This window comes from Lucilia sericata, unplaced genomic scaffold, assembly GCF_015586225.1.
Source record: "Lucilia sericata isolate MDLA Ls3-8-SP2 unplaced genomic scaffold, ASM1558622v1 Contig000665F_arrow, whole genome shotgun sequence".
NCBI lineage: Eukaryota > Metazoa > Arthropoda > Insecta > Diptera > Calliphoridae > Lucilia > Lucilia sericata.
Window position 1 is genome coordinate 187,501 of NW_023994670.1, and position 25,368 is coordinate 212,868.

The 25,368-nt window shown below is 31.7% G+C and overlaps 4 protein-coding genes across 4 annotated transcripts in view; 2 read left to right on the top strand and 2 right to left on the bottom strand.

Moving 5' to 3' along the window:
* LOC119607160 (protein hemingway) overlaps positions 1-2,183 on the top strand; it is an 8,854-nt gene extending 6,671 nt beyond the window's left edge. The window contains exons 2-4 of the mRNA XM_037960963.1: positions 1-633; positions 1,722-1,872; positions 1,936-2,183. The exon at positions 1-633 is cut by the window's left edge and continues 596 nt beyond it. Of these exons, the coding sequence (XP_037816891.1) occupies positions 1-633; positions 1,722-1,872; positions 1,936-2,076 (925 nt within the window). The 3' untranslated portion in view covers positions 2,077-2,183. The remainder of the gene's footprint in view (positions 634-1,721; positions 1,873-1,935) is intronic.
* Positions 2,174-4,397, bottom strand: LOC119607161 (Werner Syndrome-like exonuclease). The gene is made up of 6 exons (XM_037960964.1): positions 4,139-4,397; positions 3,865-4,076; positions 3,581-3,808; positions 2,711-2,852; positions 2,512-2,613; positions 2,174-2,453 (listed from the first exon to the last, which is right to left on the bottom strand). The coding sequence occupies exons 1-6, from the start codon at positions 4,196-4,198 to the stop codon at positions 2,295-2,297; spliced, it is 903 nt and encodes a 300-aa protein (XP_037816892.1). The 5' UTR covers positions 4,199-4,397; the 3' UTR covers positions 2,174-2,294.
* A 1,718-nt stretch (positions 4,398-6,115) lies between these two features.
* On the top strand, positions 6,116-7,480 carry LOC119607164 (nucleoporin Nup43). Its single transcript, XM_037960968.1, has 2 exons — positions 6,116-6,516; positions 6,576-7,480. The coding sequence occupies exons 1-2, from the start codon at positions 6,243-6,245 to the stop codon at positions 7,385-7,387; spliced, it is 1,086 nt and encodes a 361-aa protein (XP_037816896.1). The 5' UTR covers positions 6,116-6,242; the 3' UTR covers positions 7,388-7,480.
* Positions 7,481-10,427: 2,947 nt separating this feature from the next.
* On the bottom strand, positions 10,428-19,969 carry LOC119607163 (protein glass). The gene is made up of 6 exons (XM_037960966.1): positions 19,657-19,969; positions 17,106-17,254; positions 15,152-15,282; positions 13,592-14,332; positions 12,719-13,494; positions 10,428-10,664 (listed from the first exon to the last, which is right to left on the bottom strand). Exons 2-6 carry the CDS (start codon positions 17,149-17,151, stop codon positions 10,586-10,588), a joined length of 1,773 nt encoding a protein of 590 aa, XP_037816894.1. The 5' UTR covers positions 17,152-17,254; positions 19,657-19,969; the 3' UTR covers positions 10,428-10,585.
* Positions 19,970-25,368: the final 5,399 nt, after the last annotated feature.

Here is a 25,368-nt window from a genome sequence, read left to right on the forward strand (position 1 = left end):
GAAAACACAAGTCACACTTAAAGAGAATAGCTTAGAGTCCCAGGCACAAAATAACTTAATGCAACTAATACAAAGTTCTTTAACAAATTTACAAATTTTATCATCAAATGATAAGGAAGAACAATTCCTAAAGGAAACACGAACTTTATTATTAAACGAAGATGTTAATGAAACTATTGAGGCGACCAATATAATAAATCCCGAAAAAATTGCCCTGGCTGTTGTAAATGCTCTCAAAAGTACGGGTATAACAAATTTGAAATCTCTAAGTAAACAGGAAACTAAAAATGAAGAACTAATAAAGAAAACACAAGAAAATAATTATAAAAAAGATCAAGAAAAGACTGAAAGTAATGATACAAATAAAAATAAAGAAAGTGAAATTGAAATAGTTGAGTACAAAGATGACTATGAAGGAGAAGAAGAGTTTGAAGTAGAAGAAATTCAAAATAATGAACATGTTCCTAATGCTGACAATGATAATTACGATGACGATCAGGATGTTTATTATGATGCTCATTTCGATTATCGTATAACTAGTAAAACTCCAACTAGTTTTAATTCTGATGACTATATATTTCATGCTAATTTTATAAAACAATTTCATCGAACGAATTCTACTGATAAATTAAGGTGAAACAAGTCAATTATACAAAAATGAAAGTTCGAAGAGATTTTCTATAGACAATTTTATGTTCGTAAACATTTTATAGACAGATTTTTAAAGAAAATTTTGTGTTCGAAGATTTTATTCTACAGAAGATTCTATAGAAGATTTTATGTTCGAAAACTTTTTCTTTAGAAAATTTTATAAATTTTATTTTCGAAAAGATTTTCTATAAAAAATTTTATTTTCGAAAAGATTTTCTATAAAAAATTTGATGTTCGAAAAGATTTTCTATAGAAAATTGTATGTTCCAAAAAGATTTTTTATAGAAAATTTTATGTTCGTAAAGATTTTCTATAGAAAATTTTATGCTCGAAAACATTTTCTATAGAAGATTTTATGTTCGAAAAGATTTTCTATAGAAAATTTTATTTTCCAAAAGATTTTCTATAGAAAATTTTATTTTCGAAAAGATTTTTAAAGAAAATTTTATGTTCGAAAACATTTTCTATAGATTTTATGTTTGAAAACTTTTTCTTTAGAAAATTTTATAAATTTTATTTTCGAAAAGATTTTTTATAGAAAATTTTACGTTCGAAAAGATTTTTTATAGAAAATTTTATGTTCGAAAAGATTTTCTATAGAAAATTTTATGTTTGAAAAGATTTTCTATAGAAAATTTTATGTTTGAAAAGATTTTTTATAGAAAATTTTATGTTTGAAAAGATTTTTTATAGAAAATTTTATGTTTGAAAAGATTTTTTATAGAAAATTTAATGTTCGAAAACATTTTACATATTTAGAAAATTTTATGTTCAACAACATTTTCTATACAAAATTTTATGTTCGACAACATTTTCTATACAAAGTTTAATGTTCGAAAATATTTTCTTTAAAAAATTTCATGTTCGAAAACATTTTCCGTAGAAAATTTTATTTTCGAAAACATTTTCTTTAGATAATTTCATGTTCGAAAAGACTTTCTATAGGAAATTTTATGTTCGAAAACGTTTTCTCTATAAAATTTAATTTTCCATAGAAAAATTAATTTTCTTTAGAAAATTTCATGTTCGAAAAGATTTTTCGAAATTATAATTATTAAAAAATTTTTCAGAGTTAAACCACATCCCCGTAAGAGCATGAGCTTCTCCAATGAGCGCATGCGTGAAATCGAAAGACACAATCAAATACTTTTGCGTAAAATTCTAACACAAAAGCCCTCCTACACACTCAAAAGCAAAACATCACAATCTTCCGTACAAAAGGTAAATAAGGTTAAATATAAAATTAAAAAAAAATAATAATAATAAAATTTTCCTCTTTCTCAGATACCTTCTCAAACCAACACACGTCTTACCACCTCAGCCGTAAATCGCAAAAAGCAACAGAGACAAATTGATTTAGATAATCAAGTATTGAAACGAAAAATTGAGGCCATAGCAGGACGCAGACGTCCATTGATTTCTTAAGGTGATGAAAAACATAAATCAATGAATTAAAATTGCAATTGTTAAAAAGAGTCAGTGGGAGTTGTTTAATAAAAATATATATTTTATTTTTTTTTGAAAACTTTATAAAAAAAATCCTTAGTCTTTTATTTTGATAACATTTTGTACCTTTTTAAACATTAATTTATTAACAATCGAGTAATTTTCTTAATATAAAAACTATAAATAAATTTGTTTTCTTAAATTGCAACTTCATTGGCTTTTTCAGTGATAAAATTTTCACCCAAAGCCTTAACAGCTTTAAAGGCAGCTTCACCATTTTTCTCTATAAAAGCCGCCTCATTTGTTTCTTTTAATTTGGCTCTCTTCTCCAACTCCAGATAAATAAGTTGACCAATCTGTTAATTACATCAGAAATTAAATATCTATTATATAAAGTAAAATCTAAAAACTTACATAAACATCAATTGCAGCATACATGAGTTGATCTTCATCCAAAGGTATAACATGCCATTTACTCATGCGCACCTTTTTGTTTTTATCTATAGCTTTTTCCACCTGAATTTGTGGATCATTTTTTTTTTATTTTATTTTTAAATTAGAAAAATTGTATATAAAGAAATTGTCAATTGGAAGAATGAGTTTTTGAACCTACCGCATAATTAGCTAAGCGATCTAAACTCCAGCGACCTCCAGTCTCACAAACTTCATTGCACCAAACACCCAAGTCTAAACCATTAACAATGAGATCATCGGAGTTCACTTCAGGGAAATCACGACCTAATTTACGAAAATCACTAAATTTGGGGACAATCGGGTTAGTATTATTAGAAAAACGGAGAAAAAAACTTTTCCTCAATAAGATGCGGGGAAAAAAACTGAAGTATATTGGTACAACTATATTTTCAGCATATCTGTCTAAATATTTCAGGGTTACAAAACTTAATATTTTAGAAAATATTCTGCTTCAAGAGATTTCCTATAGAAAATTTTATGTTCGAAAACATTTTCCATAAAATGTTCGAAAACGTTTTCTATAGAAAATTTTATGTTTTTCTTCGGAAAGTTTTTATGTTCGAAATGATTCTCTTTAAAAATTTACTGCCCATTTCTCTAAATGCGAACGAACACTGCTTTCTCATTATTTATTTAATGTTCGAAAACTTTTCCTATAGAACATTTTTTTTTTCGGAAAGATTCTCTACAGATAATTTTATGTTCGAAAAGATTTTCTATAGAATATTTTATGTTTGAAAAGATTCTATCTACAAAGTTTTGCCATTAAAAATTTTATGTTCGAAAAAAAATTTATATTGAGATAGATGCAACAAGAGATTTTCTCTATTTCGGACATTTTTAAATCAATTTTCTAATCACAGCGATATTTTCTGCCCTAATATGTTTTAAATCAATCCAATTTTAAGAACAACTTCCTCAAATATCATCTTAAAAAAACTCCTTATTTGACTGTTTCCCAAAACATAACTCACGAATTAAAGAAACATACAATATAAATTCGACTTACTTTTTCACATTAACACCATGCAAACGTACACGCTTGTGCTTGAGCAAAGCCACCAGGGCAGCTGGCAGTTTCTTGAGATTTGTCAATTGAAATATATAACATGTAGTTAATTCGGCACAAATTTGTATAACCGCCGATTTGCCGGGACCAGTTTTAAATGAAAATGGCCATTCCATGTCAAAAGCAATGGGCACTAAACCATCGCCGGGCTGTTTTTCAACCCATTGTCTACAAATTTTCATAAAGATTAGAACAAAACTACCAGATGACGTTAGGAAACTTACATTAAATTGTCTGAAGCTTCTGCTATTTCATTGCCATCGGTATGATATTTGATCGTACCGCGATATTTAATAAATGTAAGTTTTTTGGTCTCCTTTTCGGGTGAAGCCGTCGCACCCTGGCCACCTTCTTCGGCCATTGAGCGGGTGTTACGTGTTGAGCGGGTGCTGCGTCTTTTTGGCGGATTTTCATCATTTTCTTTATCTTGTTTGGTCTAAAATTAGTCAAATTAAGATTAAAATTGGTTTAGAATAAAAAAAAACATTCTTTACCCACCTTTTCTGTTTCAGCGTCATTTGTAGTTTTAGATCTTTTCAATGTGCGTTTACCAGCCATGTTTTATTTTATATTTTTATAAACTTTACTTTTTTTAGTAATAAATTAGTTCTGTAAATATCAACAACTTTCATGCGAATGATAAAAATTATGTTGTGTTTATTTTTATGCAAACTATATGAAATGTTTGTTTGGGAATTTAAGCGCCAAAAACAGAGCTCTGCGCCGACAAATATTAACGGTGGCGGCGTCTGACACTAAAATATATGGCCGGCAGCTTAAAATAGACTGTAAAGGTGCTATTAGACGACATGTATTATACATATGAACTTTCAAAGTTTCCATCTGTAAAAGTGTACATTTGTGTAAAATACATTTTAAAATAAAATTTTTTGAAAAAAATAAATTAAAGAAATTAAATAAAGAACATGAAAAAGTAAAGGGCCAAATAGACTACACAAGCGGCTTGACAAACATACCAATATTTTACGTTTGTGCAAGCCTGTTGTGTAGTGTATGAGGGTGTTTCGTGTTTGTACAAATGCCACAAAAACGTGAAAAAATCGGTGTTCGTACGAGCAATGTTTTTGTAATGTGTGTTTGAATGAAAAAAGTATGTTTGATAAGCCGCTTGTGTAATCTATCTGGGCCTTAAGTATTTTTTAATTTTTAATAACCTAATTTATAATTTTAAAAATGGTTACACTTTAAATAGACAGATTTGATTACATTTATTTACGGAAAAAGACAGGCAGGTGTGATAGTAATTTTGACAATTTTAAATAACAATTTTGACATACATTCGGATTACATATGGATAAAAAAGTGACAGTACATATGTAAAATACAGGTATGGGGGTTCGCGAAAATAAAAAAAATCCTCAAGGGGTCCGCGATGAAAAAAAATGGTGGAAACCGCTGTGTTAGGGGGCTGATAGAAGCTTTATTCAAAAAAGGCCTTCCGTTGAAGGCCTATTAGAAGATCTTTCGCTGCAGGTTTATAAGAAGACCTATAAATAATGATAGCAACTGTTTTGAAAAGGTGATAAGGTATCGTTATTTTGGCTTAATTCGGTAGCGGTATCTTAGCGTTATCGGTATTTTGACTTATTTCGGTATCTGAACTTTAGTGTTATCGGTATATTGGCGTATTATTTTATTTATTCAGTAATAAAAAAGCTTATTTGGCCAAAATAATATTACATAGTTCTGTCTGTTCTGTAAACGGAATCCGAGTAAATTTCTCATTTAAAAAGGAATTTCCATAATTTTTTTCGTTTTCAAAACCGAGTATATAAATATAATCGAAAGTAAGTTGAATGCATGATGTAATAAGTAAGGTGATAGCGTTTCGGCAACAAACACAACATTTTTTGGTTGCCTAGAGTTGGGTTTGTCAAAATGAAATTTCTAAAATTGAAAAATAACAAACATTGGAAAGAAATATTTTTTGTGTATTTCACAATATTACCTATAGAACCGTCGTTACATTTAGCTTGTATCTGCAGCAGGACAATGTTTTAATGCTTCTTCATCAGAGTTTTCTTATTTGAAAACTTTTTATGAACATTTTAATTCATAAATTTAAATTTTAAATTTTTTTCCTTTGAAAACACAAATATATTTTTTTTAGAATAAAAATAAATTAATTTATTTTGACACAACCCAAGCACTTTTTAATAAACAAATAAAAATCAGCTGCCTTAACGATTTCACCTTACTTAGTGCATCCTGGTTGAATGTAATTTCATTCTAATAAATTAAATAATTATTTTTCTTTTTTGTGTGTTTATTTTTGTGACTTTTACGTTCAAATAACAATTCGATTTGCAGAACAACAAATTCGGTTATAAAAGTTTTTAAAATTTTAAATCATATTTACAATATTAACGTTCGTGATAAAATATTACTACTCTGGCAACTTTATATTTTTAAGTAGTTGGCTACTCCATATTAAAACAGCTGTTGAAAAAAATACCGCTTTTAACAAACAAACCTAACCTCAAATAAACAAAAATACAAACTCAAAAAGTAGTCTATAATTTTTAACAAAAACATTTATAATTTATTAAATAAATTGAAAAAAAAATATTTAAAACAAATAATGAGTGATACAAAAGTGAATACATTTTTCATATCGGAGAAAATCTCCAAAGTGCGCTGGGTGCCGGAACAGTTGAAAGAAAGTGAAAGATTTTTAAGCGGCAGCTGGGACATGCCCAAAAACTTTGTACGTATTTGGCGTTTGCAAAAGAATCAATATGTGGATAATTACAATGAGTATGTGCCCAGATGTAATGATAAGTTGGCCATGCCGGGAGATGTAACGGGTATAGAATTCATAACAGACGAGGCAGCTGTAGTTAGTTGCAGTGATGGTAAGTGGTATGTGGGTTAAGGAAGCAGAGAAACTTATTAAATTTATACTTTATTTTAGGCCGCATTACTTTATTAAAAGTCAAGAAAGCTGTTGACGAAGACACTCTACAGGAGGAGGGCAAAAGTGAATTGTTGCATCACTTTGAGGCCAGTGGTGATGCTGCTTGTTGTACGGGCATATCGGTGTATGGCAAGGAGGTGGCTACTGTAGGAGAAGATGGCCGTTTAAATATTATTGATAGCCAGGCTCATTTGGCTATTAGGCGTACCATAGAAGCCGACAGTTTATCTTTACTCTCTGTTCTCTATGTTAATCCCCAAGAAGTATTGGTAGCCAATCGTATGGGTGTCATACGCATGTTTGATATACGCTCCTCAGCTGAAGCTACCCCCTCAGCAGCCTTTATGACTTCCTGTGAAGATGATAAGCGCTCAAATTATGTTTCCTGTCTAACATCACATCCCACTCAGCCGCATATTGTTTTAGCTGGTTCGGAAGAGGGTTCCATTACTGTTTGGGATTTACGCAATCCCGGTTATCCTTCCTCTTACCTCTCAGCCCACAATAGTCCTATTACCGATATTGGTTTTCATCGCTCTGATCCCTCTAAACTGTTTACCGCTGCCGAAAGTGGTGAATTATGGTTGTGGTCTCAACATTCCTCACTAGGTGTCGCCAGTGGCATGGAACCCTCCAGTACGGATAATATTAATCCTTGGCTTAATGGTGAGCGTGCCAAAAATCGCATTAGTGTGACTTCGTTAATATCGGAATTACGTAAATCAATCAATACATTTGATTCACAAAGTTCGAAAATTATGTGTGGCAGTGATAGTGAAGCGTTTTATTTTGTTGATAATATTTTGTAAGAAAAAGAAAGAAGAGAAGAATTTCCAAATAGTCTAAGTTCGTAATCTTTATTTATTTATGCAGTGTTTTTAATAAAAGTTTGAATTTTTTTATAAAAAAAAACTTTGAAAATTATAAGGATTGGAAAAATCCTTTAAGAATATAACATGTTAAGTTCCACACAAAGTTAAAAGAATACTTTAAAGCTTCAATTTATAAAAACTGCCTGTATCAAGACTTTAATCTAAAGAATCAAGCTGTTTTCAAAATTTATTCACGACTCAAGATAAACTCAAGACTCAAGAATTATTCAAGACTCAAGAATTACTCAAGACTCAAGATACTTTATAAAATTTGGGCAGTAGTAAGGTAAGCAGTTTTTAACAAAAATTTTTAATAAAGATTGAAAAACTACTAAGAGTTTCTTATAAATTAAATGAAAATATGTAGTAAGATTGTAACGAATTTAATAATTAGAACAAGTTTCTTAATCTTAAAAAGTTATTTTTTATATCTTTCGATAAAGTATGAAATTTTTATAAATGTTACCTTTGCTATGTCCAATGAAAATATTTATACAAAAACTTAAGGCATACAATTTTTATATATAATTCAAAATCAACCTATAAATTTGACAACGAATGGTCTTAAATTCATCAATAGGCTTAATTTTGATATATACGCAAAAGTGGAAACGGCAAAATCACTTTAAAATCTTGAGAATATATTGTTAATCCTTTTGAAATTTCTAAAATATTTTTTAATATATAGAATCCTAATGGTGAAATTAGTTTTTAAAGACTTCAGATATTTGCGAGATCCAAATCTTGAATATTTCTATCAGACATTCTTTCGAGAAGGTTCATATGTAAAATAAAGAATATCGGGTCTATAAATAACGGAGATATTAGGTTTTTCTCATTACAACTGGGAGAGTATTCGGTTAGAGCCAATATGGCCTTAGATTAATCATTATCATCATAAAGATAAAAGGAAGGTTGTGATTAGTCTACATATATATAACCCCAGGCCCACTTTGTCCCCCAATTTTAAGTTTTTAAGTTTTTTAAGTTTTCGACATATTCTGTGTCTGTTATGCGATCGGGCAAGTTCGATGATTGTGAAGAGTCTTCCAATGTGTCCAGTATACATGATATGAAGTGTCCTATAACCGTAATTTGGATCCTTTCCCCTTAGAAGTATTACGACATCGTATGCATAGCTGACAGGTCTTAGTCCTTTCTCGGTTAGGCTCCTTATTAGGCTATTAATCGTGATTACCCAGAGTAGAACGGACAAAATGCCACCTTGTGGTTTACTGCGTAATACCCTTTTTCATGATCGTACATCTCGCAGCTTATCCAACTGTTTCTTAGCATACAGTTTATCCAGTTACGGAGCAACCGCTTAATATAAAACTGGTCTAAGGATTTGATAAGAGTATCAATGTACACGTTATGAAAGACGCCTTCGATGTCAATGTATATCGCCAGTGTATACAGTTTGATATCTATATAGTGGACAACTTTCATACTACCATACTATCGACCATCCTTTCTACGGTTTTAAGTACGAAGGACGTAAGGTTTATCTGTCGATAGGACTTATGTGTCGCATAACTACGGTGTCTATGTTAATTTTAAGCATGCAGTGAAAATCTATGACAGATGTACGGAAACCAATCTCGCCGCCATCTGCAAAAGCGCCGGGAAAATGGCATCCGGTTCCACAGCTTTGTAAAGAGCAAAGCTTAATCGTAAATAATTCAGTACTTAATAACGATAAGGGGATAAAATTTGATTGGAGTATGTTTTATAAACATGCATAGCATACTGCGAACTTTTTACGGATTGGTCCATAATTGATCGTATAGCTCCCATATAAAGCCATATTCTGAAACTTTTACTTGTTTAATTTAAACTGAATGAATCAAATTATCATTAATTTTTTTTTATCAAAAATAAAAATAAATCATATTTTTTCGATAAAAATCATTTATATTTATTATTATTTATTGTTATTTACTTTTTTTTTTTAATTTTAAATATATATTTGAATTATATTGAATTGAAAAATAAAAACATTAAAGAACGTTTAAGCTTAAAGATTGACTAGAGTTTTAAAATTCTAGCTTTTCATTATAATAATATTTATTATTTTATTATAATATTTGTTGGTTTAATTTGTTAAGTGTATTGTATGTAAATAAGATTTAAATGATTTTAAAAAGTAGTTATAGAAGGAAATTTCGAAATACATTTGAAGCACCCTGACTTACAGCTAAAATTGTTTTTTGTTTCTCTTCTCAACATTTCAATACAATTTTAAAATATTTAAATTATTTGGACAAAAAGAAAATAAAATGAACTAAAAAAAGAAGACCTACAATTATTTCAAAATGAAATCATCTAAATTTGAAATGTTTCTTTTACTTTTAAGAATTATGCGTGTTTTTTGTTTTTTCATTAAAACTACTTTACTAATAAAAACTTAAAAACAGTTAAATAAATTATAAAAAAAAACTTAAAATTTAGTACTGGGAATTTGTTAACAAATAAAAAAAATCTACTTGACTACTTGTTACAGAAGCATATTTACACATTTATGTTTAAATTTAATTTAATTGTAAATATATAATTTAATATTTAATTTTACTTTATTTTTCCTTTTTTTTTAAATATCAATTTGAGCATAAATGCTAAAAATTATGGAAACAATTAATTAATTATTTTATTATTAAAATTCTTAATTTGTTTGTTGCTTATCAAGAAAAAAGAGCGACAGAGAGTGTGAGTAATTGAGAGATTAATATTTCTATTCGTTGAATTTAAATTTTTGTCATTTTTCTTAACGTTCTTCTTGCCTTGTTGGTTTTATTCTTAATAAAATCTTTCCAATTTGGGTTTATTTAATGCTGCACACAAATAATATCCTGAATAGTTTTGTGAACCGGGTGTAGCATAATCGCCGATGCCATGGGAATGATGCGAGTGATGATGTGGATGCGTATGCAAATGGGAATGAGGCGGGAGAGATGTGTGTGTATGATGATTAACATAATCGCCATAATTACTGGCATTAAAGGAATGTGTTGGATGTGCGGCGGCAACGGCCGCATGATGATGGTGATGATGATGGTGTGCTGCTGCATAGGCATGGTTGTGTGTAAGGTTGTGGGGATGATATTGTTGAAAGCCACCTCCACTGCGTTGTTTTTGTCACGTCAACAGATTGCTGCCATTATTGTTGGTCGAATGTACGCGCATGTGTCGATTTAAATTGCCCGATTGGGAAAATCTAAAATTGTGACAATAAAAGAAAGTTCTTATAAATTTATATGGATTTTTTTTAAGATGTAGTACAATTATTTTTATTATACCTACAAGTATAATGGTTTCTTTACTATTTTTGGAAAGGTCTCTCTTTAATTCTTTAATGCTGCTAAGATTATTAATTCAAAATATCAAACAATTTCTTTATTATAAAATTGTACCAAGTCCTCTTTTCCTTTTTAATTTCCATAACAAAATTTAATTTAATAAAAGCAATTTTTTCAAATTAGACTAGAGAAATCACAAGATCTATCAGAGCAAAATATAAATATTTCGATCGATTGAATCGCCGAAAATTGAGCTTGCTCAGCTAGAAAATAAGTGAGGATGTTATGGGACACTGTTCGAACTATTATACATCAGTATATTTAATTACGTCTAAGTAATTTCGAAGAAGTTTTTACCATAAAAAAGGAATAGGACTAAAATAATTTAATATCGATCTAGCGTTATACTTTGGATCTAGCTATTATACAGACCAATAAATGTTAAATTCAAAGGCAAAGGTATAGTTTTCTAACTGATTGATCTGCGCTGAATTCGAATCTCATTATCACATCTGGTTTTCAAGATATCGAGTCATAAAGTTTGCTAAACCCTCGTTTCAGACGATATTTGAGGTGTTTTAATAGCGCGAAGACATCTTTGTTTGTAAAACCTGTTATTACATCTGAAAGCTAAAATAAAGGTTTAACATCTGTTATAACTGCTTGTTCTACGAGATAACCTGGCCGCTTATCCCTTTTTTAACTTTTGTTGGTATGTGTTATCCTTCTGCGTCGTTGAGTTCAAGGCTAATTTATTGCGACATTTCAACTGGATGAGCGAGTGCTATTAACGATGATATCGCCCGGTAGGTTAGTGTTCTAGTCTGGTAGACCGGAGGTGATTGGTTCGATTCCCACCTGAGGCACTGGTTAAGGATCACACAATAGACCGGATAGAGGACTAGGTGTATTTCTTCGGATTTGATGTACATATATACATCCTCCTTTCAAACTAACTAACTGACTACCTAAAGTTTGAAAAATCTCCGTTTTATATTATATTAGAGCCATTTAAATCTTTGTATTGTAATATCTATAATGGAGTCTGAAATATTTTGACTGTAAAAAAAGGCTTAACATCTGCTTCATCTTCAAGATAATTTAGGGTTTAGACTTTTTTCATCGGGTGTAATTAGACTCTTGACCATAAAATCATCATAAACTCAAATCTCAGTTCTGCATCAGCATAGAAATTCCATCTGTGCCAATAGCTTTTGTAAGCTTAAGATGGCTTTAAGGTCTCGGGAACTTCTGAAGTCATATATGTACTTAGAGTTGTGACCACTGACGAGACTAGAAGGTTGTGAATCCGCTAAAATCCGTTCAAGCAGTTGTTGAGATCCCCTTTCTTCATTGTTGTAAATAATTTAATTGCCTGAGTATTACATCCCTTTAAAAAACTGCTGAGCAGAGCAGTTCGTGGGTTGCTAAGGTCGATAATTCCTATTTACATACATATCTGAATCATCTTATTCATTTATTTAACTGAACTTTTTTGTAATTCATAAAACTTGATATTATAAAAAGTTATTTATTTTTGTGTTATTCATTAAAATAAATTTCGTTGGAATCGGTCCTTATTAATCCCCATACAGTCTCCTTTAAAAAATCGTGTTAACTCTCATAAATCTCTTATTATCGTATTCAAAAAAAAATAAGTTTATAATAATCATTAATAACTTTATTAAGTTATGTGAGGTTTAGTCCTTAACAGATACTTATGAGGACTCATATGAGGTCCTTCCGCTTCAATTCTGCCTATTCACTTTAACTCATCAAACAACGAATAATTGCAAAACAATTTACTCTTACGATGTCAGCGTATGTAAATCCTATAGCTTTTAATGAGAATACTAGCATTGTAAAAACTAAATTTGATTTCGAATTGAATATCTACTATAGTATAGCTCTAAATCAGTATATATACCTGCATACGATTATTATAAGAATTTCAGATAATTTTATAACTCACCTTAATAAACACAATTTACACTGATACGGTTTCTCGCCGCTGTGAATTCGCAAATGTTTCGTCAGTGTTGAACTGTCGGAAAATGATTTTTTGCACGCTGAACAACGATATGGACGCTCACCCGAATGGGTTCTCATGTGCGTAGTGACACTGGAACTTTGTGAGAAACGTCTATCACAAATGGGACAACGAAACGGCTTCTGACCAGTATGTGTGCGTACATGAGCTGTTAGATTGGCGGCCTGCGAAAAACTCTTATTACAATCGGGACAGCGGTAGGGCCTTTCGCCCGAATGCGTTCTTAAATGAGTCTTAAGCGTACTGGGTCTGGCATAAGTTTTGCCACACAGACGACAGAGATTCGGTTTGCTATCCGAACCCTCTTCATTGCTGTCCTCGTCTTCGTAGCCACTGGCAACGCCGGAATTGGATGAGGGTCCTGAAATTTGGTTGAATGGTTTTGTGTCACGCATTTGTGTGAATAGAGTTGGACTTTTAGTGGGTGGTGAATAGCTTTGACCCACTTGTGTGCTTGTATAGAAACTTTTTGGTGTTACAGCATCCATGAGGGGTGCTGGTGGTGGTGTTGTGTCTTTTTCGAGGGCCTCGTTGAGGGAGGGTAGTAGGGCTGAGGAATTTTGATTTGATTGCAGTGATGGAGCACGAAAATCAGCTGTAAACGAATAGGTGGCAGCGGCTGGGTAATGTGAAGGACTAAGTAAGGGTGGATATAGGACATTCACCGCTGAGGAAGAATTCGTGGGAGTCCATTGCATCTAAAATTGTTGAAAAATATTAAAAAAGTTTAATAACTAACTGTTTCAGCATGGCTAAAGTTGGAAAATAATAATAAAGAAATAAAAAGAGGCTCACTTGTGAACATTGCATGGGCATTGTAGCATCAGCAGCCCCATAACCATGCATTGTCATGTTCATACTAACATTAACACTCATACTGGGATACATGGCTGCAGCACCTGCTCCTGTTGCTGATGCACTCATATGCTGAGAACTACACGAATTGCCCGTGACATTTCCCGCTACTGACGTCGATGTATTTATGGGATCATAGTAACATGACTGCGTTGCAACATTATTCAACGCATTACTGTGCGATAACGATTGCTGGCCTCCGACAATGGACGACGACAACGATGACGCCGACGCTGATGACGTTGCTACTCCTGACTGATGCTGATGTTGGTGCTGGTGTTGATGCTGGTGACTACTGGGTGATACTAACATTTGATGCGGATGTACGGTATACGAGAGTGAAGCTTGATGGGGATTGGCTGAGAAATTATATGATGCACCACACGGTGAAAAGGGAAAGAGACTGGGTAAGGGATCAATGTCTAATGGTGGCAAGCCTGGAAATGTTGACGCCATTTCATCGGTGGACCAATAATTTGATGCACAAGTATTTCCACTACTGCCAGTGTTATTGTGTATAACTTGTGAATTATTTTGTGCAGATCCACCGAGATCACCGACAACAATTGGATCGAAACAGGAACCACAATCGAAATCGTTGTTCGGCAATGAGGATAGCGGTAATACTGTATTGCCTTGACACGACAAACAACCAATACACGACGCTGCAGCACACTCTTGCTGTAAGAGCACAGGGAAGAAAATGGAACAGAGGGTAAAGGTATGATTAGTTTTGAGTGTATGCCATTGTGAGTGCTAGCTATGTTTTAATTTAGGATATAATGTCTAAAAATATCCTTAATATATTTAAAACTATGTAATTTAGTTCATTTGACGATATTCGGTTAAATTACTTTCCAAATATTTGTAAATTTGTTGTTATCGAGACCCATAAAAATGTTCTTAAACTTTTATGAAAGGTTCCAATACTATGGAGAATATGAAGAGAATCCGACGGGGAATTTTTTCTACTTGCAGTTATATATTTATTACTTTTTATTAAAAACAATTTCAATTCATTTATACACGATACGATTCCCACGCTCCATTTAGTTTATATACTTTTTTTGTATGCTTAGATTTTTTCATTCACTGTATCAACTGATTATATATTAAATTTCCCGTTTAAATTTTTTTAAATTCTATTGAATATTCGATTGATATCAAATGCCGTAATTTGAATTTGGAGATTTTTGAATTTATCATTATTAAACATTTCTAGTTCACTATCTTTCTTTATTGAATTTTTTAATCCGTCATATTTTAGAACTTTTTTAATTGTTTAATAATGTTTTAAACAACTTTTTTCCTTTAAACTTATTGGAATTTCTTACTTAATTTTTTTTCTGTATCCTTCAACACTTTAAACAAATTTAATTAAACTTTTTATTTCTCTTCAAAAAACTTGAACACTTTCACTTGCTCCCACACAAAAACCGACGGCCAAACTAGTATTTTAGACGTTTTCTTATAAAAACCACCTTCTTAATGAACATTTACCTGCGGACTATCCAACGCCAAACCGAATAATGGATTATTGGGAACATATCCCGTTTCAGGTTCCACAGGACCTCCATTTGAGACATCGCACGATATGTACATAGCTCCACCCTCTTGATCTTCCAGGGAATCTGCGTAGTAAATGAAATAGAAATGTTAGAAGTGTAACGTTTTATAACATAAAAATTGAATTATTATTTAAAAGTAAAGCATCCCTTAAATTTAAAATCTCTATCACTTTGAGATGAAATCTTTGCTCTTATGAAATTTTTATCTGGAGCATAACTTTTTTTAAAAAAGTGGTAATTTATCGGCGTGTGCGCAGTGATATTTAAGAGTTAAAATACAAATTGAAAGTGGAATTTTAATTTCAATATATTTCAACAAGGTCTGCATGTATCAAAATCCTAATTTTTTTTGACGAAATTTTCAGAGGTTGTCTCGGATTTTTACTTATATCTCCGATTTTGCAGATTTCAAATAGAAAACTTTTCGAAAGCATGTCTGATATAGGATTATTGAAGATTTCGATACCTAAGATGTCTGTATTCCATGGCTTCATCGACACCGCTATCTATAAGGTTGTAGAATTAAGATTGTATTGTGTAAATTACCGATTTTGGGTAAACATGGATCGGACTTTGTTTATCGGCTAAAATAGAAGATATAAACAAGGGCAAACTTATTTTAAATCCAGAGAAAACATAATTTTCTGACCTATTGAGGTGAGCTATATCTGACTCTGGCCTTCGAATTTCTCATTACATAAGTTTTTTCGTTTGGCCATTTTTGAGGCGGTATACATCGGAAAGTTCTACTTGTCGACTTTCCTTCTTCGAGATATCTTAACGTAAACCTTTATCCTTTAAAAAGTTAAATTACTTTGGGCTCTGGGTTCAACTTTTTAAATTTTATTGACCTGTGTAATTATTGGCTTAAACAGGATGGCGTGTTGATCATTTGAACTATAAGATACTTGTATTTCAGCAACACACATTGGACACATTGCGCAATTTCAGTTCCCCCGGAGCATTTCACTTTGTTATAGTTTCCGCCAGTGATTGAGATTAATATCTGGTACCAGGAGAAAAGGTTGTAGGACTTGCCCTATTCAGAAGAATACCATTCAGGCATCATGTAGTGGTTTAAACCCAAACACGGGAAGATTAAGATAAAAAAACGACTAATGCCTGTTTCCGGCCACCGACCAAGTCCCACTTTAGTGGTATAATTGTACGACTTTGGTCGGAAAAAGTTTCTGGTTTAGCCAGAGTTGGACTCAGTTGACTTCGACTATTGTTTCTATATTGTCTATGTAAAAGGGCTACTGTGGCAAGAGATTACATATGTAGCTCGACAAGTGGGAAAGATAAGGATATATGTATTTTAGACATCTTCCTAGCCATCATTAGATAACGATTAAATCTATATATTATTCGGAGTTATTTGCAATACTATACTATATAAGGTGTATGCTTAGTTTAATTCTCAGGTTCTAAACTTGTTCATTCCTTCTAGTTCTTTTTTGACTTAAATAGAACTATATTAATTTGAAATCGTATGTAGTTTGTCTATATATCTATTAAAAAGTACAATTACTTTAAAATTAATAAATTTTTTCAGTTTTAAAACCACTGTTCATGTTCATAAAACTCCGCCCCATTTCGTTATAACAGCGTTATACACCACATATTTTACATGTATGCATGTAGTTGTAGTATATACACATATTGATGGTGTTTGTCTATCTGTGTATATCTACATTTATAAAATGGACTCGCATGATTGTTCTATATCTACTATTTACTAGGGTAAGAAATACATTTGTCTGCCATTCAGGGATGCTTTACATTTACATTCCAATTTAAATTTCCATTAAAACAATCGAATGTTTACGTTGTTTTACTTAAATTTTATATTAAAAAAATTTTTAAATTTATTTACTTTAACTTACCCAGAATTATTTTCAAGAGTTTGGAACTTTTATATAGCAATCCCATGACATGACTCCTTTAGCAGGTTGCTTTTGTTCTTGTTGTTGTTTTTGGTTTTTATATACAAATTGATTTTTTCTACGTTTCATAATTTGTAATTTGTGTGTTTCTATATATAAAGAAAAAACTAATTTAAAAAAATATAATTGACATTCTAATTAAGGTTACACTTTTCCTATAATTTATTAATGGGTTATTTATAAATTTTGGTTTAATTAATTGTTTTTTTTTCAAGAGCGAATACATTTTTTAAACTATTCCAGTAGATGGAGTTCTATAAATTGGCTGAATATACAGTCATGGTCATATATATTGAGTAAAAATTATATATCATTATACTTTAGCATATAATTCAGGGAAAAAACATTCATTAGTTATACAAATTTAAAAAAGATCGAAAAACTTGCAATTTGGTCAAAACTATGTGACAAGAAGTTTAAATCCAGTTTAAATCTTCATAATATCGGTGAAAATTCCGACCTAAGTCCCTTTAAAAGTCAGTCATATCGAGAAAGTGAACATCATTTAAAAATTAGGTACATCTAGAAATTCCGTTTGGGTTTCACTCATGATGCAACGAGACTAGCTCATGATCCTTTAGAATTATGTTATAAACAGCATTTGGTGAACCGTTTCTGGTCCACCCAGTGTTTGAAAAAGACCAACGTAAGATTAGTTCGTCAAGACAGGTACTCAGTTATGAGGCTTGGGGGGCAATGACTACATTTTCAATTTCAATTACATTTGAAGTAATTATAATTGAAACTTTACCCATTACAGTTACTAGTAATGGTAATTGAAGTTTTGCCAATTACATTTACTTGTAATTGAAGAATTTCCAATTACAATTAGTTGTAATTGTGAATTTTGTTCCTTATAATTACATGTAATTTGTAATTAGTAATATCTTAATTACAATTACAAGTAATTTTGATTGGAAACTTCTGTTACAATTACAAGTAATTAATTGGTTATTGGTCAATTGCACATTACAAGAAATTGTAATTGGAAAAAGTTCAATTACAATTACAAGTAATTGCAATTGGTTATTGCTCAATTACATATTGCAAGTAATTGACCATGAAATGAATTACTTTGTGTAATCATTACCATGCCTGTCAGTTAAGCATATGGCACTTCAATTCACACCCCTTCCCCCTCAAACATTTTATCTTGTACTAGTACTGTATACTTCCCTGACACATAGTATTTGATAACACGAGATAAAATTTGAAAACTTCCTATTCTGGAGAAGACTTTTAGGAGAATAATGGTTGAGACTGCAAACGCTTAAAGAGAATTTCGGTTAAAAAAGTGAGTCATAGATTAGTGGCTTACTACCGGCCACCAAATATATCTGTAGATGTTGTTGCCGAAACAACCAGTGCTAATTCAGTGGCCGTTGGTCTAAAAATGTATCTGGATTAGCAGAGTTGGACTTTGTTGAGCTCGACATATTAGAACATTGCTTGCACATGACTTTCTGATCAGAAACAACATTTTGGAAGATATGCACTGTTTGATCGAAACAAAGATTTAGATTCAAAACTTTTTACCGTATTCTTTCCTATTTTGTATTCCAAATATTTCTGATCAAAAAATAATACATTTTTTGGAAAAAATTCACCCTTAATCGCAACAAAAATCTACATCCAAAATTGTTTACCGGTTTCATTCGATTTTGACAATATTGTCTGAATATTACAAAATTTTAGTTTTCATAGTCCCTTCATTTGAATCCTTTGGGTCTTATATAAAAATTTCACAGTGAACAAGTAGCTTATTTTTCGAAGTCCTCGGAATTTAAATTATTAATATAGAGTATCCATTGAATTGTGTTGGTCTAATTCTTTTCAAATTTTTATTTTCTTAGATATTTATTTAACCACTTTAAATGTTTGGAGCCTTTAATATATTCGTCATTTTATACTAAAGTACTCATGTTTCATTAAAACAATCCTTTATTATCCGCTTCGTCTTTAAAATGCTATCATATCAAAATATCCAGGTCACTCCTTAGTATGATCAGCATGTTCACAGGTTGTGACCTGAAGGATTTATGATTTCACAATTTCTAGTTATATTCGCTGACGTCATAAGTTTTGTTCTCTTGAACTATATAGGAGTGGAATTGGTCGATCATAAAGCAATTCTTGTGTGACTTTGCCTTCTTGATCTTCAAAATAAAGATATACTCTAAGCACATGCTATATATAGGTTCTAGCTTAGAATAGAGAAACTTAAGTAAAGTATATTAGGCGATCGGAAGCCCATAGTTGTATGTTCAGTTTCCTTTACAATTTAAAGTTCAGTATTATTCGAATATTTTTAAAAATTTTGATAACTAAACATTTCCAAAATCCTAACAAGAGCATTAATTGAATTTTTGCAAAGAAAAGGAATAGTTTTTTATAAATTGTCTTTTTTCATAAAAAATTTATGCAAAAGTATTTTATAATGATCAGTTTTTATTATATATTTTTATAATACTAATTGGTTTTCTCACTGCACCTTATTGATAAATTGTATTCCATAATTATTTGGTCGTGTATCCTTAATATTATTTTTTTTCTTAAATTGGTTTTATTTTTTTATTAATATTTGTTATAATATAAAATATTTTGTGCTTTAAGTTAACTTTTAAATTCTTTTTAAAATTTTTCTTAAATTTCTTTTGTAATTTTTGATATTTTTTAAATTTTTTTAAAATTTAATTATTTTCAAATTTAAGAAACCGTTACGCGTTAGTTAACGTTTTTTTAAGAGACACGATTTGAATTTTTTTCTTTGTTTTGTATCTAAAGGAACAACTTGCAACGACGAACTAAAGACAGCAACTAATTTTAAATATCAGATCAATTCAGAAAAACTATCGTTCAAAAAATTTATTGATGGATGGGTTTCGTTAAAAAACAACAACAACATAAAGCGACAACCACAAACTTAAAAAAAATTACACACAGAGACAAATAAGCAACACTAACAACAAGTACTTAATTACAAATAACAACAAAAAAGACAATAAGAAAAAAGAATATCGCCCTTAAAAGTACAAACACAAACACATACATAAACTAATGAATAAGTGGTTGTAAAACAACAAAATCCCTCCTCCTCCTCTTTCCTTCCTTTTCCTGTACTTCATTTTCATACACACACGCACATACTAACATCCATTCATATAGAAAGTGTCATACAAATCAGTTTTTAATTTGTTTGTTGTTTTTGTTTTATTGTTCATTATTTTACTACCCCTTGTCCCAAAGTGTTCTTTCTACTCATACTAACATGCTCGACAACAACAAGAACAACTACAATATTTTTTGTCATTCAATATCATACATTATTGGACGACATCAGATACTGGCAGCATGAAGAGAATGTTTATGAAAAAAAGTGGTAACAAGAAAAAAAAAATGAATGAAAAAGTTTAAAACGGCCTGTTTGTCGAGACTGTCACATAGACGGACTAGCACATTTATACAACTCACGCACACTAACAAAACATAGGTGACATGAACAATAAACCACTCACTTACCACTACTGATCGTCTTGTTTTGCCGGCAACACCAATAAAACCCACACACATTGAAACTTCTTTTGACAAGCACACGCTTCCTTTTTTCCTAAACCCAGAAGTGGGGGTTTGGAACGGTCAGTTATTTAGTGACTTTCTGGCCCATAACTATTGATTAGAGACACTAAGAAAAGAACACTATATACATATATTATATAATTATATACATATAGTGTCGATCAACTCTCCACTACACTAGACTATAGACTAGACTAGACTAGACTAGACTATAGACTAGACTATAGACTAGACTAGACTAGACTATAGACTAGACTATAGACTAGACTATAGACTAGACTATAGACTAGACTAGACTAGACTATAGACTAGACTATAGACTAGACTATAGACTAGACTATAGACTAGACTATAGACTAGACTATAGACTAGACTATAGACTAGACTATAGACTAGACTATAGACTAGACTATAGACTAGACTATAGACTAGACTATAGACTAGACTATAGACTAGACTATAGACTAGACTATAGACTAGACTATAGACTAGACTATAGACTAGACTATAGACTAGACTATAGACTAGACTATAGACTAGACTATAGACTAGACTATAGACTAGACTATAGACTGACTATAGACTAGACTATAGACTAGACTATAGACTAGACTATAGACTAGACTATAGACTAGACTATAGACTAGACTATAGACTAGACTATAGACTAGACTATAGATTAGACTATAGACTAGACTATAGACTAGACTATAGACTAGACTATAGACTAGACTATAGACTAGACTATAGACTAGACTATAGACTAGACTATAGACTAGACTATAGACTAGACTATAGACTAGACTATAGACTAGACTATAGACTAGACTATAGACTAGACTATAGACTTAGGACTATAGACTAGACTATAGACTAGACTATAGACTAGACTATAGACTAGACTATAGACTAGACTATAGACTAGACTATAGACTAGACTATAGCCTAGACTATAGACTCGACTATAGACTAAGACTATAGACTAGACTATAGACTAGACTATAGACTAGACTATAGACTAGACTATAGACTAGACTATAGACTAGACTATAGACTAGACTATAGACTAGACTATAGACTAGACTATAGACTAGACTATAGACTAGACTATAGACTAGACTATAGACTAGACTATAGACTAGACTATAGACTAGATATAGACTAGACTATAGACTAGACTATAGACTAGACTATACAGACTAGACTAATAGACTAGACTATAGACTAGACTATAGACTAGACTATAGACTAGACTATAGACTAGACTATAGACTAGACTATAGACTAGATAGACTAGACTATAGACTAGACTATAGACTAGACTATAGACTAGACTATAGACTAGACTACAGACTAGACTATAGACTAGACTATAGACTAGACTATAGACTAGACTATAGACTAGACTATAGACTAGACTATAGACTAGACTATAGACTAGACTATAGACTAGACTATAGACTAGACTATAGACTAGACTATAGACTAGACTATAGACTAGACTATAGACTAGACTATAGACTAGACTATAGACTAGACTATAGACTAGACTATAGACTAGACTATAGACTAGACTATAGACTAGACTATAGACTAGACTATAGACTATAGACTAGACTATGGACTAGACTATAGACTAGACTATAGACTAGACTATAGACTAGACTATAGACTAGACTATGGACTAGACTATAGACTAGACTATAGACTAGACTATGGACTAGACTATAGACTAGACTATAGACTAGACTATAGACTAGACTATAGACTAGACTATAGACTAGACTATAGACTAGACTATAGACTAGACTATAGACTAGGACTATAGACTAGACTATAGACTAGACTATAGACTAGACTATAGACTAGACTATAGACATAGGACTATAGACTAGACTATAGACTAGACTATAGACTAGACTATAGACTAGACTATAGATAGACTATAGACTAGACTATAGACTAGACTATAGACTAGACTATAGACTAGACTATAGACTAGACTATAGACTAGCTATAGGACTAGACTATAGACTAGACTACTAGACTAGACTATAGACTAGACTATAGACTAGACTATAGACTAGACTAAGACTAGACTATAGACTAGACTATCGACTAGACTATAGACTAGACTATAGACTAGGACTATAGACTAGGACTATAGACTAGACTACTAGACTAGACTATAGACTAGACTATAGACTAGACTATAGACTAGACTATAGACTAGACTATAGACTAGACTATAGACTAGACTAGACTATAGACTAGACTATAGACTAGACTATAGACTAGGACTATAGACTAGACTAGACTCAGACTAGAGACTAGATAGACTAGACTATAGACTAGACTATAGACTAGACTATAGACTAGACTAGCTAGGACTAGGACTTATAGACTAGACTATAGACTAGACTATAGACTAGACTATAGACTAGACTATAGACTAGACTATAGACTAGACTATAGACTAGACTATAGACTAGACTATAGACTAGACTATAGACTAGACTACAGACTAGGACTATAGACTAGACTATAGACTAGACTATAGACTAGGACTATAGACTAGACTATAAACTAGACTATAGACTAGGACTATAGACTAGACTATAGACTAGACTATAGACTAGACTATAGACTAGACTATAGACTAGACTATAGACTAGACTATAGACTAGACTATAGACTAGACTATAGACTAGACTATAGACTAGACTATAGACTAGACTATAGACTAGACTATAGACTAGACTATAGACTAGACTATAGACTAGACTATAGACTAGACTATAGACTAGACTATAGACTTGACTATAGACTAGAAACCTATAAATGCTAATTAGACAATTGATATCGAAATATTGGAATCTTCATAGTATTCTAAGACAACATTGAATTTTCTTCCCGGAATAGTTTTTGAACACTCATAACATTTAACTCTATACCCATATGTCGCTTTCGCATACAAAGGGTTAAGAAGCGGTTGTTACAATGTTTTTTCCTACAGCAATGGTCAGTCAGCATTAATACATACATTATTTTCCAATTGCATATTGTCTGTTTCGTTATTCTTTTGTGCAACATAATAATCCCTACCCTGTACTCAATAATAGTTCAAAACATTTGTATCCATTCTACTATTGCAGTTATCAGCAGTGATGTCAACTATTTATAAGCGAAATGCGATGTGAAGCATTACCTAAAACTCTAGAATCTAGAGTGTATATAGCGCTAAAGATTTATTAAGGACACAATTTCATAATTTTTTACAATATTTATACGAATATCCGGTGATCTCAACATAATTTCGGGAATCGAAATGAATTGTAAGTGTTTTTAGAAAAGAATCTGTGGCCGAAATGAAACACTCATCACTAGTCTGTGCTTAAGTTTAAATAAGAAATACATAATAGTACAGTAAAAAACAAAAGTATGGAACATAATGTAAGAAAATCGATTTGCTAACGAACTCAAAAACTCGAGCATATTTTAAATATGTTAACGTTAAAGAAGAGGATGCTTAGATGTACATACATATGTATATCTTCATACCATGAAGATATATCCTAGGATGCGGTCGGTCCAGCACACTTCTCATTCATGCGACATACGCTTATACCCCTATATTCATCCAGTATCATATATACTTAACGCCAACTCATTTTCAACGCTTAGTCCCACAGTCAATCCTCTATGGGGTATCTGTTATCTCAGCAACAGCACCGAACTTATGCCGAATTATAGACTTTACCGTGCATCAGTCTTTTAACCGACATTCTCTTCCCGGGGTTTTAACCACAGCCACTACGTGCACCCCGTAGGAACCTCTCCAATAACCGGGTCAAAAGAAAGTCCAAAACTACTTGATTGTCACTAGTTTTAAGGCTCCGCAGACAAGAGGGACTGGTAGGACCTTTTTTCTCCTGGATTGCAATAGCTCCCAGATGAGGGTCTTTCATTAAGGTAACACGCCTCCAGAGGATCTTCTCCAGACAATTTCTCTTCGCCATAAAGATATGAGTTTTTAAAAATAGATTACACCAAAAAGGCGCTAGACTAGCACAGTCTTTTGGGTTACCAAAAAGCGCTAAATTAGCAATGCTGGTTAACAGAGTACATTTGTATTTCCATTATACACTGAGCTTATTGTCTTTTATTATTTTTTTCCTCCTTTTTAATGCCCAATACACAAACCCCCCTCTCAGACACATTTGCCAACTGAAGATGGTGACAATCTCTTGACTACCTACGTACTCAAACTCACACTCGTACAAAATTAACTTCTACTTCTTAACCAATGAATGTCGTCTACCATTTCAATTCCGTCCGCTTGATCCATGAATTTCTGTGTGTATGTGCAATGGATAGATGAATTGGTTGGATGAATGTGTCGCTTTATTTGTATTTCGAATTTTTATTTTCTGCTTCTGTTGTTTTTTGTTTTCGCTTCCATTTCCATTTGTAGTTCCACTTCAACGTCATGTTGGTTTCGTTCGAAAAATATTAATATTCCTCCTCGTAGCAGTCAATGTTCATTCAATTGTAATCAGCCACAAAAAATGTAAATCTCTGTTGGATTTTTTCTCCATTTGTGTGTGTGTGTATTTTGTCATTCGAT

What these genes read in the sequence shown, in the direction of transcription:
- LOC119607164 (XM_037960968.1), top strand. Translation starts at nt 6,243, where the DNA reads ATGAGTGATACAAAAGTGAATACATTTTTCATATCGGAGAAAATCTCC. An exon ending in TGTAGTTAGTTGCAGTGATG is followed by an intron (nt 6,517 to 6,575) that starts GTAAGTGGTATG and finishes ACTTTATTTTAG; the next exon opens with GCCGCATTACTTTATTAAAA.
- LOC119607161 (XM_037960964.1), bottom strand. Translation starts at nt 4,198, where the DNA reads ATGGCTGGTAAACGCACATTGAAAAGATCTAAAACTACAAATGACGCT. An exon ending in ATCGCTTAGCTAATTATGCG is followed by an intron (nt 2,614 to 2,710) that starts GTAGGTTCAAAA and finishes CCACAAATTCAG; the next exon opens with GTGGAAAAAGCTATAGATAA. An exon ending in ATGCTGCAATTGATGTTTAT is followed by an intron (nt 2,454 to 2,511) that starts GTAAGTTTTTAG and finishes TGTAATTAACAG; the next exon opens with ATTGGTCAACTTATTTATCT.
- LOC119607163 (XM_037960966.1), bottom strand. Translation starts at nt 17,151, where the DNA reads ATGGGATTGCTATATAAAAGTTCCAAACTCTTGAAAATAATTCTGG. An exon ending in ACTCTTGAAAATAATTCTGG is followed by an intron (nt 15,283 to 17,105) that starts GTAAGTTAAAGT and finishes TTTACTACGCAG; the next exon opens with ATTCCCTGGAAGATCAAGAG. An exon ending in TGGCGTTGGATAGTCCGCAG is followed by an intron (nt 14,333 to 15,151) that starts GTAAATGTTCAT and finishes GTGCTCTTACAG; the next exon opens with CAAGAGTGTGCTGCAGCGTC.